Source organism: Scyliorhinus canicula, chromosome 1, assembly GCF_902713615.1.
Source record: "Scyliorhinus canicula chromosome 1, sScyCan1.1, whole genome shotgun sequence".
In the NCBI taxonomy this organism is placed as follows: domain Eukaryota; kingdom Metazoa; phylum Chordata; class Chondrichthyes; order Carcharhiniformes; family Scyliorhinidae; genus Scyliorhinus; species Scyliorhinus canicula.
Genome location: NC_052146.1, coordinates 217433112 through 217447860, shown reverse-complemented (window position 1 = coordinate 217447860; position 14749 = coordinate 217433112). Strand labels below are relative to the sequence as shown.

Sequence of the window (14749 nt, the reverse complement as noted above, 5' to 3'; positions counted from 1 at the left end):
TGGCCAATCCACCTACCTGGTTCTGGCAGTGAGACCCAGGCAAACACGGGGACAATGTTCAAACTCCACATGGACAGTGACCCGGGGCCGGGATCAAACCCAGGTCCTCGGTGTCGTGAGACAGCAGTGCTAACCACTGTGCCACCGTGCTGCCCCAGATCAGTTGTTAATTTTAAATCGGAGATAGATAGATTTTTGTAAGGGATGTGGGCTAACATCAGGTATATGGAGTCAGGCCACAGGTGAGTCATGATCTCATTGAATGGCGAGACAGGCTTGAGGGGCTGAATGGTCTACTCCTGCTGTTCCAATGGGAGTAGCAAGTGATGTTTGATCAGACTTCCTCAAAGGCTTTGGACAGCAGTGCTACAGATCAGAGTGATCGAAAAATAAGTTTTGTGTGATATTCCTGCCGCTTACTTCCAGTATCTACCAGCCCAGACATCTAGCACTCTGCTTCTAAGAGTTCACTGTCTTGTGCAACAATATGGGTTATAAAAAGATACTTGAGTGAAAAACCTGCCTGATTCACCCCTTCCTTAACCTAACCTGGTCCTGCGTACGGAGGTGTCTCTCCTGCAGAAAGACAACCCCCGCTTTCAAGCTCCTGAGGTGCGTGAACACCCATGAAATTTTAACCAGCTAATTCAGTCCCTAGACGTTCCACGTTACCAACCTTACCGGAGGCTTGCACCTCCAATCCCCTCTACCGTCCATCATCTTCACTACTTCCCGCCCCCTTAATTCTACCCTACAAAAAGATACTCAATAAGCACAATCCAATTTGAATGAGTCAGTTTGAAAATGGACCTCTACAAGAAAGCCCACATGTAGCATTCCAAGTGACAGATTCACTTTGAAAGAAATGATCTTGACCAACAACTGAAAGGGTCAATAGTTAGAAATTTAAGGAATGATGCACCAATTTTAGAATCCATCTAGAATATTCAGATTTCAGTCCTTGCTGCAGTATTTAAATGCATTTTCAATCTCCTTTTTGAAGATTTTGTACAAGACACCAACGTATAAATTGTGAGTTTTTGAACATTTGTTAATAACTTACAATTTTGCAACTTAGTTTGTGCAACAATTATAAATCTCAAGGCTAACTTTAACAAGATAATTACAAAGGCAGATTCTAGCAGTTCTTAAATATTTAATGTTCTTGGGACAATAACATTTGAGATCAGAACAGGGAATAAATGGGCTCACCATAGAATACTGATAAAGTTGCAAAATTAAACTTCCCAATATATTAGCATTTTCAGCATTAGAAATGCCTCCAGCAATGTTTTTCAATCAGAGCTCTACAACTGGAATTCATGTAGCTTTGGAGACCCATCAGCTAATTCAATAGATACAGGAAGATAGTGATGCCACATTTCCCCACACACATTTGTGCTACTGCCAGAACCTTATGACATACAGCAGAACAACAGTCACAGGGCGTGCAAGACTTACGGTTTGCAAGTCACATTCACTCCCCACCCCACACCTCTGGTCTGCATAATGTACCCACTGGGGAAATAATTTTTACGACTGGGGAATATAATTGGAATTTGGCTTTGTGCAACAACAAACACATCCAGGACCAGTTGAAGCATGATCAATTTTTTCCAAAGTAACTTTCAAAACGGTCATCTCTCCAAACAACAGTAGCTTTTACCAAGAGAGCAAACCACAGACACAGCTGAGTAAAGGAGGAGTAATGCCAGAACTGTACAATGTACAGAGCCAGGCAGCACAGGACACCATTCAGCCTCATATGTACTGGTGCTGAAACAACTTCCTCTTCTCTTTCCCTACAGCCCTGCAATATTTTTCCCTTCAGGTATTTATCCAATTCCATTTTCAAAGTTACCGTGGAATTTGTTCCCTTTTAAGGTTCGCATTACAGATCACAACAGCTCAGTGTCAAAAAATGTCCTCTCCAGCTCTTTTGTCAATTACCTTAAATCTGTGTCCTTGGATTACTGGAAACAGTTTCTCTTTATTTACTCTATTGAAACCTCCATTTTTAACATCTCTATTAAATCTCCCTAGATTTTCCAGCCTCTCCACAGAACCAAAGACCTTTCTGGTAAATCTTCTCTGCCTCCTCTCTCAAAGGCTTTGACATCCATCCTAAAGTGTGGTGCCCAGAATTAGGCTTATATTTCCAATTGAGGCCAAATCAATGCTTTATAAAGGTTTAGCATAACTTCAGTTTGCCACAGGCGCAATGCACTTTTCAACAGCCTTGACCTGTGAATACCTATCTTTATTTGTTAATAAATTCCAAATGGTCACATTAGCTGCATTTCTTGCATTTACATTTATCTGACACCACAAAGATTTGAAATTGATTACTCATATAACAGTATTATTACTCAAGTTTGAAGGAAAATCCTGTATAAAGAGTTCTGAAATTTATAAACTTTTAGTTAAGCAAAACCTGGCCGGATGAGATATAGGGCAGAGTGATCTGGAAGGAAGTCAGCACAGCGAAGTTTCGGGATTAGCACAGGCATCAGTTTGAGTTTTGCTGTGTAGGGCATGTAGCTAGCAGGGTTGGCTACTGGAAATCAATGTAATCTACAATCGAGGGTGAGAATACGATGGGACGAGGAAGTGAGCCCAGACAAAAACAAGCTCCTTTAAGAGAATGCAGAGCTTGTGGAGGCAGACATTTACATTGGGTATGCAGGTTTCGGGGAGGTTACTTATCTAATCATTTCAGTTTTTGCAGCTTTATAACAATTCACTCACCTTAGAATTAACTTTAAGACAACACTCAATATCCTCCCCACAGCTTAAGTCTGCAGAGTGAACACCATAGCAACTAGAAAACTTTTTATACCTATTAAGCAATTGTGCAGAATTGTTTTGATTGAATGTGATGGAATAGAGCAGAGTGATTTTACATCATTTGATGAATGAACAACACTGGAAAGCAATCAGTTAGAAAGGAGAAAATAAGAAAGGCTTAAAACATGTAAGAGCAGGAAAACTGACCAGTGGCTTGATGCTCAGCCAATGAAGATTTATCCAGTTAGAAATGGCATTTTTCACAATTTGCAAAGTAAATAAACCCTTCAGCAATCAAATGATAAGCAGAAGACAACATACTGTCAAATTGTACATTAAAACACAACCATGAGATATTGAAACTGAACAATAATTTAGTTTACCTTAGCCCTAGCCATAAGAAACTTAACACATCGGTCATGGCAGATGTCGGAAGCACTGTAGAGAAGTTCTTGAAGGTTATTGGCCACTCTGCCAAGTTCTAATTCTGTCAGTCTCACATCATCACTGGCCCTAAAAATAAACAGGAATTTGGTAAATTCTTCAACTCGTGGTTTCAGAAGAAGAAACAAAACAGCAAGATTCTTTGTTGTGCGAAGATTGCTTCTCATTTCCCAAATACTTTTGCTCTTGGAAGTAACTTGCCACCACCACACATCTTCCTCCAACTTTGAGACGAGGGACTGGAGATGCGGAATTTCCCACTTCATTAGTATTCCACAATTGGCCCCACAGGTACACAATTACTTTTTGATCAGGAAACCAAGCCATTTGGAGTACATCAAAAGCATTTACATTTTAATATTTACCCCCATGCAGGCCCCCATTTAAAAAAAACAATCATTCAATGCGAATCCCCAGAACGGTGACAGTGGATATTCAGTGATGGCAATGCCACTATGTCATCGGGTTTTGGTTAAATTATCTCTTGCTGGAGATGGTCATTGCCTGCCACTTGTGTGGCGCGAATGCAACTTGCCACTTGTCAGCCCAAACCTGGATATTGTCCAGGTCTTGCTGCATTTGGACATGGACTACTTCAGTATCTGAGTCATGAATGGTGCTGAATATTGTGCAGTTATCAGCGAACATCCCCAATTCAGACCTTACGATGGAAGGGAGGTCATTGGTGAAACAGCTGAAGGTGGTTTGACCGAGGACACTATCCTGAGGAACTCTTGCAGTAATGTCTAGGAACTGAGATGATTGACCTCCACCAATCACAACCATCTTCTTTTGTGGCAGGTAGGATTGCTACCGGCAGAGATTTCCCCAGTTTTCCATTGACTCCAGTTTTGCAAGGGCGCCTTGATGCCATATTCAATCAAATGCTCCCTTGATGTCAAGGGGCAGTGACTCTCAACTCACCTCTGGAATTCAGCTCTCTTGTTCATGCTTGGACCAAGGTTGTAACGAGGTCAGAAGTTGAGTGACCTGGTGAAACTCAAACTGAGCATCTGTGTGCAGGTTATTGCCAAACAAATGTCATTTCAGAGCACTGTTGATTTCCCCTTCCATCACTTTACTAATGATCAAGAGTAAACTGATGGGGCGGTAATTAGTCGCCTTTGATTTGTCCTGTATTTTTGTGTGCAGGTACCTGGCCAATTTTCCACGTTGCCGGATAGATCGCAGTGTTGTAGTTGCACTGAAATAGTTTGGCTAGGTGTGCGGCAAATTCTGGTGCACAAGATGGATCATCCACTCAGCATTTCAGGCAGAGGATTGTTGCAAATGCTTCAGCTTTAACTTTTGCATTAATGTGCTGGGATCCCCCATCATTGAGGATATTTGTGGAGCCTCCTCCAGCGAGTTGTTTGATGATCCATCACTATTCACGACTGGATGTGGCAGGACTGCAGAGCTTAGATCTGTGGGTTGTGAGATTGTTTAGCTCCATCACTTGCTGCTTATGCTGTTTGGCACACAAGTAATCCTGTGTTGCAGGTTAATATGTAATTTTTGCATATGCCTAGTGCTGCGCCTGGCATGCCCATCTGCACTTTTCATTGACCCAGGGTTGATCCTCTGGCTTGGTGGTAATGGTAGACTGGGGGAGATGTTGAGCATGAGGTTGATTTGTGGTTGTATTCAACTCTGTTGCTGCTGTTAGCCCAGCCCACTGCACCTCATGGATGTTCAGTCTGGAGTTGCTGAATCTGGTCAAAATCCCTATCTCATTTAGCATGGTGTCAGTGCCACACAACACAATGAAGAGTAGCCTCAATGTGACTTCATTCCCACAAGGATTGTGCGGTGGTCACTCCTACCGATACAGTCATGGACAGATGCATCTGCAGCAGGTAGGTTGGTGAGGATGAGATCAAATATGTTTTTGCTTCACCAAATGCCACGAATCCAGCCTAGCAGTTTTTTCCTTGTTATCAGCAGGATGTTTCCATGCCCATGCTTGACGTGATGCTACATAACTTCATAGGGACATTTGGGCGGCATGGTGACACAGTGGTTAGCATTGTTGCCTCACAGCGCTAGGGACCTGGGTTCGATTCTGCCTTGGGTGGCTCAAGTAAAGGGTGCTCTTTCCAAGGGCCAGAGCAGATTCGATGGGCAGAATGACCTCCTTCTGCAATGTAAATTCTAGGATTCTATGGCTGTCTGTGTGGAGTTTGCACATTTTTCCCATGTCTTTGTGGGTTTCCTCTGGGTGCTCCGGTTTCTTCCCACAGTCCAAAGGTGTGCAGCTTAGGTGGATTAACCATGCTAATTTGCCTCAAGTGTCCAAAAGATTAGGTGGGGACCAGGATGGGATGACTGAGTGGGCCTAGGTTAGGGTGCTCTTTTGGAGGGTCGGTGCATAGTCAATGGGCCAAATAGCCTCCTTCTGCTCTGTAAGAATTCTATGATTCATGTGGGTCCGGAGTCAATGTTGAGGACTCCGAAGGTAACACCCTCCTGAATGTATACCACTGTGTTCCACCTCTACTGGGTCTGCAATGGCGGGTGGTCTGACCGGTTTAATTCCATATTGTCTTTCTAGTGATTTTACTTGGTCATTTCAGAGGGCAATTTGGAGACAATATAATCGCTGTGGGTCTGGAGTCACATGTAGGCATAGAGTAGATATAAATGAGTATTTTTCTGGTTAGCAGGGTGTAATGAGTGGTGTGCCACAGGGATCATGGTTGAGGCATTAACTTTCGACAATTTATATAAATGAATTGGATAAAGGGGCTGAAGATATGGTTGCTAATTTTGCTAATGGTACAAAGATAGGTAGGAAAGTAAATTGTGAAGAGGAAACAAAGGGATATAGATTGGTTAAGTGGAGTGGGAAAAGCTCCATGGAATTGTGGATGTGGAAATGTGGAATTGCCCATTTTGGCAAGAAGAATAAAAAAAGCTTATTATCTGAACAGTGAGAGATTGCAGAACTCAAGAGATGCGGAGGGATCTGGGTGACCTAGTGCATGAATCACAGGCACAACAAGTAATTAGGAAAGCTAATAGAATGTTTTCATTTATTACGAGGGGAACTTAATACAAAAGTAAGGAGGTTATGCTTCAGTTATACAGAGCATTGGTGAGACCACATCTGGAGTACTGTGTACATTATTGACCACCTAATTTAAGGAAGGATATAAATACATTGGAAGCCGCTCAGAGTAGGTTTACTAGACTAATACCTGGAATGGGCAGGTTGTCTTATTAGTCGCCGTTTAAAAATAAGGGGTCACTCATTTAAGACAAAGATGAGGAGAACTCTTTTCTCTGAGGATCGCGAGAGTCTGGATCTTTCTCACTCAAAGGCAGTGGAAGTAGAGTCTTTGAATATTTTTAATGCTGAGCTAGATAAATCCTTCATAGAATCATAGAATTTACAGTGCAGAAGGTCATTGGAAAGAGCACCCTACCCAAGCTCAGGCTTCCACCCTATCCCCGAAACCCAGTAACCCGCCCTAAACTTTTGGACACCAAGGGGCAATTTACCATGGCCAATCCACCTAACTTGCACATCTTTGAACCATGGGAAGAAACCGGAGCACCCATGCAGACACGGGGAGAAAGTGCAAACTCCACACAGACTTGATTAATAAGGAGATGAAAGGTCATCAGGAATTTGGGGTTGAGGTTACAATCAGATCAGCCACAATCTTACTGAATGGAGGAGCAAGCATGAGGGGCCAAGTGCCCTCCTCCTGCTCCTAATTCGTAATCACCCCATAAAATATACAGTGCACAAGCACAGCAATAATTTTGAGCTTTGATTTTAAGGCTGAGTAAACTTGCCTGGGATCTCATTCATCCTCTCAAAAAATGTGATTCTACTGTCACCCAGTGGTCAGCACAGATCTTGCACTATCTACCGCTGCTACAAAAGCTGGAGACAGACATGGTGTTTGTTGGAGCCATGAATCCCATGCAATTGCCAAGGAGTCCCAGTGAAAAGACATCCACATACTCATAATTGCAGATTCCAGATAATTCCATCAACACTCTTTACATTATCTGGTACGAATGTGCCTTTTCACAATCGTACCCACGCAGTTTAAGTAGGTAGCATTTAGCATCATTGACTTGTAAAATGCAGGTCCACAAATGAAACTTATGCATTGGGCCTCTACATGGCAAATGCTGCTTCAGCGGCAAAATTACTATTGCCATTTTGTGTGGCACATTCCACTAGTTCTTTCCTCTGAAATTATTGTTACTTTTTAAAAAACTATGCATCACTTTTCACGAGAAACATTTTGATGAATTTAAAATTGTGTATTGTTCTTAACTGCATTATTAAAATTATTAGTCACAACAAGCTGATGCTTTTACATGAAATTCATGGAAGTGAAGCATGATTTAAAAAAATAATCCTTCTGAAATGTGGGTGGCACGGTGACACAGTGGTTAGCACTGCTGCCTCACAGCTCCGGGGTCCCGGGTTCAATTCCAGCCTTGGATGACTGTGTGGAGTTTGCACTTTCTCCCCATGTCTGCGTGGGTTTCCTCCGGGTGCTCTGGCTTCCTCCCGCAGTCCAAAGATGTGAAGGTTAGTGGATTGGCCATTCTAAATTGCCCCTTAGTGTCAAAAACGTCAGGTGGGGTTACTGGGATAGGGTGGAGGTGTAGGCCTAAGTAGGGTGGTCTTTCCAAGAGTCGGTGCAGACTTGATGGGCCGAATGACCTCCTCCTGCACTGTAGGGATTCTATGATTCTATTCGCTGACCTAGGTCAATAAATAAGGCACAGTAAGAAGTCTTACAACACCAGGTTAAAGTCCAACAGGTTTATTCACCTGGATGAAGGAGCTGCGCTCCGAAAGCTAGTGATTCGAAACAAATCTGTTGGACTTTAACCTGGTGTTGTAAGACTTCTTACTGTGCTCACCCCAGTCCAACGCCGACATCTCAACATCCCAATTAATAAGGCAGTTCTGTTAAATATGAAAAAGGGTTAGGAAGGAAGCTTGTAACAACGGGCTTATTATGAGTCCCTTCAATCTTGTTAACGTAAAGCTGCAATAATCCATTTTGTAAGTAATATCTTTTCTATTTAAAAGGTGACATTTGTTGGTCTTCCTCTACAGTCAGATGGTCTTTTAAATACCCATCAACTGCCTGGATAAAAAATTGAATGCAATCTTACTCACATATTTCCTTTTCTGAAAGATGTATGATTTTATAGAATGTGGAGCAGGCATGAGGAGCTGTATAAGATCATAGGACTTGATTTAGCTGTGTTGTGTGGGATGTATGCAACTCCCCTTAGAACTGGGGTTTTCTGTGTATTTTCTTTTGCCTTTGTAGGGTTGGGTATGATGAATCCGCTTTTCGCTCCTATTGGGTGCAGATCATTGTGGTATCCGGAAAGAGGAGACTGTGATGGGTCATTGGTGCCGTTGGTGCTTCTGGAGTTGTATATGCTGGTGTGCGCCTGATCATGGAAAGTTTATCCTGAGTTTGCATGATGATTGTGGGTTTGTGCGGCGTGGAAGCGTGTGCATCACTTTGCCATTGTCATGTTTTCATGATCCTATCCTGTTCCTCCCTCTGTCTCTGGTGGCACGATAAGAGTATCTAGTCTTGTCTAATGATTTGTATTGAGCCAGTTATGAAGTTGTTCTTCTGTTCCATTCTGTACTCATGTAGGTTATGTAATTTTTGTCTTTTCCTTCCTTGCTTATGGGGATGTGTTATTTTGTAACTTTGTTGCATTATTTTTCAATGGCGTAAAAGTTCAATAAATATACTTTTAAAAATCTATGGTTCAAGTCAGCCTTGGATAAATTCAATAACAACCTCCATTGATTTCTGAGGAAAATAATTCCACTGACTAACAATTCTTTGAAAGAAACAAATTCTCTGCAGCAGTGTCTTAAATGAGACCTCTTATTTGCAAACACCATTCCTAGTTTCGCCCTCCCCAACTGGAGGAAACATCTTCCAGATATCCACCCTTCGATGTGCCTTCAGGATCTTAGATGTTTCAATTGCATCACCTCTCATTCTTCTTAATTCCAACGAGTATAGGCCTAACCTCTTATAAGATGAGCCTTCAAAGGAATGAGTCTGAACTGATTCCAACGCAATTATATCCTTCTTTAAATAAGGAGACCAAAACTGTACACAGCATCCAGATGTGGTCTCACCAATGCCCTGTACAGCTATAGCAAAACTTCACTACTTTTATATTCCATTCCCTTTTAACGTACGCCAACCTTCAATTTGCCTTCCTAATCACTCACTGCAGCTATGTTCTAATGCTTTGTGATTCATAGCTCCACCATTCAATTAGATCAGGGCTGATCTGTGACCTAACTCCATGTACCTGACTTTGGCCCATATCCTTTGATACCTTTGCTTAAAAAATTATCAACCTCAGATTAAAAATTGACAACTGAACTAGCTTCAACTGCTGTTGTGGACAAGAGTTCCAAACCTCTACCACTCTTTCGAGTGTAGAAGTTCTTCCTATCATCCTTAACTCTTTGATGATGCCCCCAGTTCTAGAATCTCTAACCAGTTGAAACAGTTCATCTTTATCCATCCTGTCTTTTCCTGATAATATCTGGAATACTTCGACCACATCACCCCTTAACCGTCTAAAATCTAAAGAAAACAGGCCCAAATTGTATAATCTCTTCTCATAGCTAAACCCCTGATAACCAGGTATCATTTTTGTAAACCTACTTTGCACTCCCTCCAAGGGCAAAATATCCTTCCTACGGTGTGGTGCACAGATCTGAGAGCCTGGATTTTACAATGAGTTACAGATTGTCATTCCAAGTTATCATCTTCCATGGGGTTCACATAGGCCAAGGCCGTTGCCATTTGTCAAATGTCTTTTCTGAATTGTCGGATACTACACTCAGTGTTGCAGGATAAAGCAGGGCATAATTTACCCCAACAGCCTTGAGTCGCTTTCGCAGTTCATCAAAGCCTCTGCAGCATCGCCGCCAAGAAATCTTGGAAGAGAGAGACCATGGCCCCCTCATAGAGCTAGGTTCTATCACACCTCGCTGCCTTCCCAACACTAGTGATCTCCAAAGTTTTGAAAACGGATAATTATGGAACGGGGATGTTGGTTGTTCTTGGGCCTCAGAGTCAGGAAATGGTGTGTCCTTCCAATGTAATACACCCAGCTTCCGGATCCAGCTTAAGACAATGTGGCAGCCAGCTCTCAAAGAATTGCATAGTGAGGATACCCTCCACTCGTTCCGGCAAACCGACGTTTTTCTTCCAGCCTCACTTTTCCAAATCCTCTGGGCTTTCTGACGTACCACAAAACTGGTTTTCCAAGGATTGCAAGTGTGCTTCAGCTGAGGAAGTTGCATTTTCAACCAGGATTCTCTCCTCCATTTCATAGAGCCTCTTATTAGTATTCTGCAGCTCAGTTGCATGAACACTAATATTCTGTGTAAACAAGCTGAGTCTATCATCATCTGCAACACCCATGAAGTGCCGGATCAAGAGTGCGCTCGAGGATCAGATCACTAGATTGAGGAGTCAGTTCCACCCAGTTGCATTGGACTGCTCCCTTTTTTTGACAATCTTTTCAGGATTCCGTGGCACTTTTTTGACACCACTTAGCCAGAAATCTTCGCTTTAAAAAAAAACGCATTTTATTCAAACTTGTATCAAAATAGGTTACAGCAAATACCCCCCCCCCCCCCCCCCCCCCCCCCGGCGATGAACAGCTCCTAAAATAGTCACAAACATCCCCCACCTTTTCTCGAACTCCCCTGCTGAGCCCCTTAACTCATATTTTATCTTCTCTAACTGCAGGAAGTCGTACAGGTCACCCAACCATGCTTCTATCCCCGGTGGCGATGCCGACCGCCACCCCAGCAAAATTCATCGTTGTGCAATCAGAGAGGCGAAGGCCATGACATCGGCCTTCCTTCCCTCCATGAGCTCCGGCTTCTCCGAAACCCCAAATAGCGCCACCAAAGGGCCCGGGTCCACTCCCTCCTCCACTATCCTGGCTAAGACAGTGAACACTCCCGCCCAGAATCTTCCCAATTTTTCACAACCCAAAACATGTGCGCATGATTCGCTGGCCCCCGCCCACACCTCTCACACTCATCTGCTACCCCCTGAAAGAACCCACTCATTCTTCCCTGAGTCACATGCATCCTGTGCACCACCTTGAACTGTATTAGGCTCATCCTTGCACAATGACCATCATCCCTGTACCAAAAAAAAGTCAAGCAGCGTGCCTTAATGACTATCGTCCAGTGGCTTTGACATCCATCATCATGAAGAGCTTTGAAAGGTTAGTCATGGCACGAATCAACTCCAGCCTCCCAGATTGCCTTGATCCACTACAGTTTGCCTACCGCTGGAACAGATCCACAGCAGACACCATCTCCATGGCCCTGCACTCTACCCTGGAACACCTAGATAACAAAGACACCTATGTCAGACTCCTATTTCTCAACTACAGCTCAGCTTTCAACACCATCATTCCTACAAAACTCATCTCCAAACTCAGTGGCCTTGGCCTCGGCTCCTCCCTCTGCGACTGGATCCTGAACTTTCTTCTTTTTTTTTAAAATAACTTTTATTGGAATTTTTTACAGAAAATATGAAATATAACGTCAAACAATGAAATGCAACAAAATAACCCATAATAACTGTAACACCCCCCATAATAACTGTAACACGCATCCTTCCATTGTAGCAAGATCCTTCGCTGGGCTACTAGGGACGCAAAGGCCAGCACACCAGCCCCTTTCGCCTCCTGTACTCCCGGCTCCACCCCAACCCCAAAAATCACGAGGCCACATCCTGGCTTGACCCTGGATCCCACCACCCTCGACACCGTCCTCGCAACCCCCTTCCAGAACTCCTCCAGTGCCGGGAATGCCCAGAACATATGGGCATGGTTCGCTGGACACCCCAAACACCTGACACACCTGTCTTCACCCCCAAAGAACCTACTCATCCTAGACCCGGACATGTGGGCCCGGTGCAGCACCTTGAATTGGATGAGGCTAAGCCGTGCACACGAGGAGGAAGAATTAACCTTCTCCAGGGCATCAGCCCATGTCCCGTCTTCGATCTGTTCCCCCAGTTCCCCCTCCCACTTAGCTTTCAGCTCCTCTACTGACGCCTCCTCCACCTTCTGCATAACCTTGTAGATATAGATATCTTCCCCTCTCCGACCCAGACCCCCGAAAGCACCCTGTCACTCACCACCCTCGTGGGAAGCGAAGGGAATCCCTCCACATTGGCCATCTAGCAAACGCCTTTACCTGCAGATACCTGAACATGTTTCCCGGGGGGAGCCCAAATTTCTCCTCCAACTCCCCCAGGCTCGCAAACCTCCCATCAATAAACAGGTCCCTCAGCTGTCTGATGCCCGCTCTGTGCCAACCATGAAATCCCCATCAATGTTCCCCGGGACGAACCTATGGTTCCCCCTTAACGGAGCCTCCATCGAGCCCCCCACTTCTCCCCAATGTCGCCTCCACTGCCCCCAAATCTTGAGGGTAGCCGCCACCACCGGACTCGTGGTATACCTCGTGGGAGGGAGCGGCCACGGCGCCGTTACCAAGGCCCCCAGGCTTGTATCTCCACAGGACGCCCTCTCCATCCGTTTCCATGCTGCCCCTCCCCCTCCATCACCCACTTGCGCACCATCGACACATTGGCTGCCCAATAATACCCCGAGAGATTGGGTAACGCCAGCCCCCCACCATCTCTACCTCGCTCCAAGAAGACCCTCTTCACCCTCGGGGTCCCATGCGCCCAAACAAAGCTCATGATGCTGCTAGTCACCCTTCTAAAAATGGCCCTAGGGATAAAGATGGGCAAACACTGAAAAAGGAACAAGAACCTCGGGAGAACCGTCATTTTGACGGACTGCACTCTACCCGCCAACGATAGTGGCACCATGTCCCACCTTTTAAATTCCTCCTCCATCTGCTCCACCAGCCTGGTAAAATTAAGCTTATGGAGAGTCCCCCAACTCCTGGCCACCTGCACCCCCAGGTATCTGAAACTCTTCACTGCCCTCTTAAACGGGAGCCTCCCAATTCCCTCCTCCTGATCACCTGGGTGTACTACAAATACCTCGCTCATACCTAAATTTAACTTATAGCCCGAGAAGCCCCCAAATTCCGCTAACAGCTCCATCACCCCTGGCATTCCCCCTTCTGGATCCGCCACATACAGCAGCAGGTCGTCCGCATACAGCGATACCCGATGTTCCTCCCCACCCCGCACCAGACCCCTCCATCTCCCTGACTCCCTCAACGCCATAGCCAAAGGTTCAATCGCCAGTGCAAAGAGCAAGTTGGACAGGGGGCACCCCTGCCTGGTCCCACGGTAGAGCCTAAAGTACTCCGATCTCCTTCCATTGGTAACTACACTCGCCATCGGAGCCACGTAGAGCAGCCTCACCCATTTGATGAATCCCTCCCTGAATCCGAACCGCTCCAGCACCTCCCACAGGTACCCCCACTCAACTCTATTAAACGCTTTCTCTGCATCCAGCGCCACCACTATCTCCGCCTCCCCCTCCACTGCCGGCATCATAACATTTAGCAGTCTCCGCACATTCGTGTTGAGCTGCCGTCCCTTGACAAATCTGTCTGATCCTCGTGTATCACCCCTGGCACACAGTCCTCTATCCTGGTGGCCAGGATCTTCGCCAGCAACTTAGCATCAACATTGAGGAGCGAGATAGGCCTGTATGATCCACACTGCAAGGGGTCCTTATCCCGCTTCAGGATCAGAGAGATCAGTGCCCGCGACATCGTCGGGGGCAAAACCCCCCTCCCATGCCTCATTGAAGGCTCGCACCAACAGGGGGCCCACCAGATCCGCATACTTTTTATAAAATTCCACCGGGAACCTGTCCGGCCCCGGCGCCTCACCTGACTGCATTTGTCCAATCCCCCTGACTAGCTCCTCCAACTCTATCGGCGCCCCCAGCCCCTCTACCAGCTCCTCTTGAACCCTTGGGAAACATAACCGGTTCATGAAGCTCTCCATCCCCCCTCTCCCCATCGGAGGTTCTGACCGGTACAGTTCCTCGCAGAAGTCCCTAAAGACCCCATTTACTTCTGTCCCCTTCTTTTTTTTTTATAAATAATTTTTATTGAAGTTTTTACAAAATACAAAATATAAACATCATAACTCTATTAACGTACACCCGCGGTAACACCCCGTAAACAGTGCCCCCCAGCTGCAAGAGCAACTTCAAACAAAAGGAAAAAAAACACAGAAACCAAGAGACAGAGAAAAGAGAAAAAAAAAAGAAAAACAAGGGAGAGAGATAGCACCCTCCACAAACCCATGTACACAGTCCTCACACCCCCCGGGTTGCTGCTGCTGCCGGCCTATTTCCCTACCGTTCCGCCAGGAAGTCCAGAAAGGGCTGCCACCGCCTGAAAAACCCTTGTACTGATCCCCTCAGGGCAAATTTCACCCTCTCCAATTTAATGAACCTTGCCATATCCGAGATCCAGGCCTCCACGCTTGGGGGCCTCGCATCCTTCCAC

At 45.3% G+C, this 14749-nt stretch overlaps 1 protein-coding gene across 3 annotated transcripts in view; it reads right to left on the bottom strand.

Moving 5' to 3' along the window:
• Positions 1-14749, bottom strand: part of vps54 (VPS54 subunit of GARP complex) — a 149564-nt gene that overhangs the window by 47380 nt on the left and 87435 nt on the right. For all 3 annotated transcript variants that reach the window (XM_038807716.1, XM_038807738.1, XM_038807726.1), the window contains exon 13: positions 3171-3300. In XM_038807716.1, coding sequence (XP_038663644.1) covers positions 3171-3300 — 130 coding nt within the window. The remainder of the gene's footprint in view (positions 1-3170; positions 3301-14749) is intronic.